The 5,399-nt window shown below is 38.2% G+C and overlaps 1 protein-coding gene across 2 annotated transcripts; it reads right to left on the bottom strand.

The window, feature by feature from the left end:
* Nucleotides 1–723: 723 nt before the first annotated feature.
* LOC113342480 (ATP-dependent DNA helicase DDM1-like) lies at nucleotides 724–2,364 on the bottom strand. Of its 2 annotated transcripts, none has more exons than XR_003356693.1 (3): nucleotides 1,779–2,364; nucleotides 1,596–1,657; nucleotides 724–1,204 (listed from the first exon to the last, which is right to left on the bottom strand). XR_003356693.1 is itself a non-coding variant. In XM_026587025.1 (3 exons), exons 1-3 carry the CDS (start codon nucleotides 1,792–1,794, stop codon nucleotides 1,050–1,052), a joined length of 258 nt encoding a protein of 85 aa, XP_026442810.1. In that variant the 5' UTR covers nucleotides 1,795–2,364; the 3' UTR covers nucleotides 724–1,049. The 2 variants fall into 2 exon arrangements, 1 of the variants encoding a protein (XP_026442810.1); XM_026587025.1 differs by having other exon boundaries at nucleotides 1,596–1,682.
* Nucleotides 2,365–5,399: the final 3,035 nt, after the last annotated feature.

The raw sequence follows: 5,399 nt of genomic DNA, 5'->3' as shown, positions 1-5,399 counted from the left end.
CCAGAGGAGGAGAGGGAGAAATTTTAGATCCAGAAAAAACCTAAAGGAAACTGATTGGTTTAATCAACGATAATGAGAGGGTAAATGGGACATTAAAGAATTACAGGGTATCCGTTTTAGAAGGCAGGGATATAAATATTTTTGGTAAGGATAGTTGTGAAGATCCATGGATAGTAGGGACAATAATTCAATTTCCACTATTTTGAATAAAAACCCTAGCCAACTATTATTTACCACTCAAATTTTGATAAGGGACACACTATTTTATAAACACACCCCAATATTAAAGTACATGCACCCCAAACACATCATAATATAATAGTGACACCAAAATTATTAAAGATACTTACACATATATATATATACACACAACCCACAATGCACACATTTACCACAATCAAAAATCATCTTTATTATTTTATTTTATTTTGAAAATCATAAATATAATTAAAATTAAATATTTTATTCTTTATAAATTAAGATTTAAATTACAATCCGAACAAAATATTATGGGTGGGTTTTATGGGCCAAAATCGTATTAAAAAAATTACGGGGTGTTACACTATTAACCCCTTAAAATGAATTTCGTCCCGAAATTCAATAACAAAAAATGCAAGCTATTACATCGGCTGACAAGGCTTTGAACGGGAATCACAGTATGCTACAGCAAGGAAAAGGTCATACTAGTGACCCTAACTACAGTCTGTCAGTAATCCTCTGCGAACAGGCCATAAGAATGATATTGTAAGAAGAGGGTTTATTTTAGAACATGGGTGGAGGCTAAACAAGGCAGCACGATCAGCCTGAGTCTTGGACTCAGAGTTCGGTTATTATTATCCGCAAAAAGGTCGCACCTTCAGGGCGACTTTAGGTTGTGGCTCCCTTGCGACATTGTAGGTCATTGAGAAAGTGCAAAATATTTTAAGATTGTATGAGCACAAAACACAAGTTTGCAAGGCAGTTGCATTATATTCAAAGAAAATCATGAGTGGATTAGAGTAATTAACCGGCCACTAACCTCATCTACAATAACATATTTCCAACTATATTTACTCAAACATCTTCTGGAAGCACTGCTTTGAGTTTAGCCAATCCAATAAGGTAGAAAGAGGAGCTAGTACTAAATAAGGTCCATGCATCCATTTTCCTTGCAGATGAGCAAGAAATCCAATTGTTTGAATAGTCTTGCCAAGACCCATTTGATCTGCCAGAATACAGTCAAGTCCACAGAGAAATCATACATTATCGGCACACATAAATGTAACCAAACAAAGAAAGAAGCCCACATTATTATCACGTCATAAATGAGACAAGGGGATCAAACTGTATACAATTCCAGACCATCCTTTCTACTTCAAATAGAAAATGAGAACCAAATATATTACAGATTTTCCTAGAAATGTAAAGTGAATGTAATAGTTTCAACTCTGTTTTCTTGCTCTGTTTTTTGTTAGCTTTTGTTTTCCTATTTTGTAATCTTTGGAACTCTTTTGGTTATTAATAAAAATTTATTATTGAGCAAAAAAAAAAACACGTTATAAATGTAACCAAACAAAGAACACCAAGTTTCGCAGAGAAGGTTGAGAAGCATATACCTTGCAAGATGCCTTCTCCAATGCCGAGAAGATTTAAAGCACAGATGTTCCACACCCGTTCCCTATTATAAATAGAATAATTTAAGCCTATATAATGACAGATGCATCAGTATCATTAAAACTGACATTACAGAATATGTATACAAAACATACCAAGCATATAATCCTTCATATAAAACTAACCTTTCTGGTATGTCATCTGAATTCTTTTCAATAGATCATCTACAAATTCAACTAACCCATATGAGTTGGGTCAAACAAAGCTGTCAATCAAAGATTTCCTCATCTCATCATGAACAGAGCTAGGTTGAGCCTCTCTCAATTTAAACACACTTCCGATGACAGAAAGCTCAGTAGCTGTGGTTTCTGACCACAATATGCAGCCCAGTCATTGACTATCATACCAGCACTAATGACTTCGCTGCCTCTATTGGGTGGAAGCATTGCTTTGAGTTTCATTTTTCCATCACTAGCTTTGAACCTGAAAATCATCTATGTAAAGGAGGTACGTTTCAAGATAACAACACAGATAAAGGAAAACCCACAACTTAAAAAAGCCCTAGGATCTAACTCAAGGTTTGAACAAGCCCTAGCATCAAAATCTTCTTAGATTGAAGACTATAAACACCAAATAACCATAATATGATATGCTGGATCTGACTAGTAGGATATATCAGTACAAGCACTACCCACAATTATGCTACTTAGAATCAGGGATAAACAACTTTTTCGTATTGAAAACCCTAATATAGCTTTAGAAAAGAATGCAAATCGGATTGATTCCGGACTCAACCAAACAAACAATCAAATCATATGACAATATAAACCATGAATCATAAACAATAAATTATTGAGACAAAACCAAATCATTGAAGCAATATCATGTTGTGAAATCAGCTTTATCCCATAACCAATAATATTATTTAGCTACTCATAGCTTTTGAGTTCATCATAATCATAATCAATAATAAAAATGAAGAAGATGAAATATAAAAATGAAAGCAAACCCTAGTAGAATCGCTCGCTCTCCTCCAAAGTTCCAAGTAGAAAAATACGTGATCCAAGAAGTAAAAACTTTCTTTTTTTGTAGCTTTTCCTCTTTCCAAAACTAGGTCAATCCTCCAAAAGTCCATTACCAAAAAGTCCACCAAGCCCATAAAACAATGTGTAGAAATAACCCAATAAAATTGTTGCCAAAAAGTGTTCGCCGGAAAACTGGGTTCACCGCCGGAAGTTGGACGGAAATAAGCCGGGAAAATATCTCAGGTGACCGGCAAAGTCCACCCGGTCACCGGTCATAATTAGTCAACTCGGTCAAAGCTCAGCCGAGGCAGGATGAGTCAACGAGTTAACTCAGTGATGTCATCTAGGTTTAGTCAGACCTGAGACAGAAGCTAACTCAGCTGATTCGACTGAGTGGTCTTGACACAAGCCAGTGCACAGTCTAACTCAATGTAGCGCCAAAGCTGTCAAGGCATGTGCCTTTGCAACATTGCACATGCCATAACCTGATGTTGCACCATCATTGTGCTTCATCATCAGTAATACCACCATTCTGTCACTCCATACTCCACCAGCAGCTTCGTCTCTTGCTATACTTCTGCCACACTCCCAGCTGCTCCATTGCAGCCAACACTTCAAAGCCATCAGCTACCAGATCCATTGCACCATCACAGGCCACCTGCAACATGGTTTAGCTGCTTTAGGACTTCAACTCAGCTTCAGCGACCGCAACCACCAATTACCACCTGCAACTCTCTCTTTTAAAATCCAACAACAACACCAGTTCCCATATCTCAGCATCAGTTCTATGCCATAACTGCAAACCACCTGAACTGTAGCTTCAATCACCCCTTATTTTCTTGTATCAAGCCATCACCACAATCATCCCTGAAGTTTAACATCACAGCAACCTGCAATGCCCTGCTACACTGCTGCCATATTAGTCACTGCAATCCAACAATTCAGCTCCACTTCTCACAGTTCAGTCTCCGACCCGGCAGCTCATTACATGTATCAATGCATCACTAACAAAACTGCACCTGCAATCCTAGGCATACATCTAGGTTACATGCTATCCACCAGAACCATTCCATTGCTACCATATTGCAGCTGCAATTACTAACTCAGACACCACTTGCATCAGATCAACAACCAGTTACAGACCCATAAATCTCAAGGTAACAACTTCTCAATTCCACTTTCTCTTCAACAGATACCACCACCAACACCATCATTTCCTTGTCTTATGCACCAACAACAACATCTCAACCCCATTACTCACTTCACAACTCAACCACCATTTGTAGCTCCCTCTTCAGTTTCATTACCACCTGCATCTGACCTTCACCAATGGCACCAGGTCTAACTCAGCATCAGTTTCTTTTCTCCCATTGGCTGCAACATCACCTGCAACAATCTCAGAACCACCATCATTAGCAGCTCAGCCTTCAACTGCTTCATAACACAGCAACACCAGCACAATCCCAACAACCATCTCCACACAACAGCACTACTCAGTTTCACCATCTTCAGTTGCCAACATAGATTCAACTGCAAACCAAACCTTACCACCATACTATTCTTCATCTGACTTGCAACCCCATTCTCAGATCACCTCACAGTAGCTCACCCATCTTCTCAAATGTGTTGTAACCTTTATTTCCCAACTGTACGGCCACAAAACCCATGATTATCTTCATCAAATCATACAAGAAACTTCAATTAAAGGAAACAGAACCCTAACTTTCTCGATCTGAATCAACCAAAATCGTTCCATAACCCTTCAATCGATCTGCAACTTCATGTAATAATCAACACAAATCAGCAATTCAAAACACCCATTTGTTAATTCTTCATAAATTTTCGATTCCTTCTCTCAACTTACACAGCAGCCTACATTAATTCTTCAATCTCAGATCCCCTTTTCTGTGTTCATTATCTCTTCCACCAGCCGCAGCAAAACGAATCCTTCATCTCCTCTTCCTCTTCTGCAACCAGTATGCTTCTCTACCTCAAATTTCATCTCTGAATCTCTGAAATTAATTCATTTTCTCGATCTCTCTTACAGCAGCCGCAGCCATTTTTTTTTCCTCACTCATCTCTGAATTTCAGGTGAGTTGTAACGAGAAGAGAATCGATATAGGGTTGTGTAGTGAACTGGGATGGCTATTTGCACCCACTGATGATACGAGCCACCCAGTAGTAGCCCCTTAACCTGTGACTGGCTCCAGATAACACCTGCCTATGAAAAGATGATTATGTCCTTTATGCTCCAAAAGAGTGCTTTCTTCCTTCTTTTGCTCCGAATGAGTTCATTGCAGCTAATAAACTCAAACCCACGCATAAGATACATAATTCACAAGAAAAATAACAAAGAAAGCATAAACTATAGATATAAATGAAGGTGTTTATGACACCTATCAAATTCCCCCACACTTAGACTTTATTAGTTCTCGAGCAAATGAAACAAAACTTATTCTAAAGGATACAAACAACTCACACGAGGGTTTACTAGAGATATACCCACAAAACCTACATTTCCAACTTACTAGTTCTCCGTAATGATAGCATCCAACGCGCTAAGAAGACATAGAAATTCTGCACACTAGTCATAAGAAGTTAGACACATAAATGAACACAATCTCATCCTTAAAAGTTGAGAGAGAAATAACCATCCCTTCTCGAAAGAAATTCGGGTTCAGAGTGATCAAAAGTCTCGACTCTGCCTCACAAGAAAGGGTTTTATGAAGTTGCTCTCAATAACAAATAGCTTTTTATGGGTCACACATGTGTCCAGGTAGG

This window comes from Papaver somniferum, unplaced genomic scaffold (assembly GCF_003573695.1).
Source record: "Papaver somniferum cultivar HN1 unplaced genomic scaffold, ASM357369v1 unplaced-scaffold_41, whole genome shotgun sequence".
Classification (NCBI taxonomy): domain Eukaryota; kingdom Viridiplantae; phylum Streptophyta; class Magnoliopsida; order Ranunculales; family Papaveraceae; genus Papaver; species Papaver somniferum.
The sequence above is the reverse complement of the archived record's forward strand: the minus strand, read 5'-3'. Positions and strand labels throughout refer to the sequence as shown.

Bases quoted from the DNA above. Each gene is read 5' to 3' on its own strand.
- LOC113342480 (XM_026587025.1), bottom strand. The intron at 1,205-1,595 runs GTATATGCTTCT...GTATTCTGGCAG, and splicing joins TGGAGAAGGCATCTTGCAAG to ATCAAATGGGTCTTGGCAAG.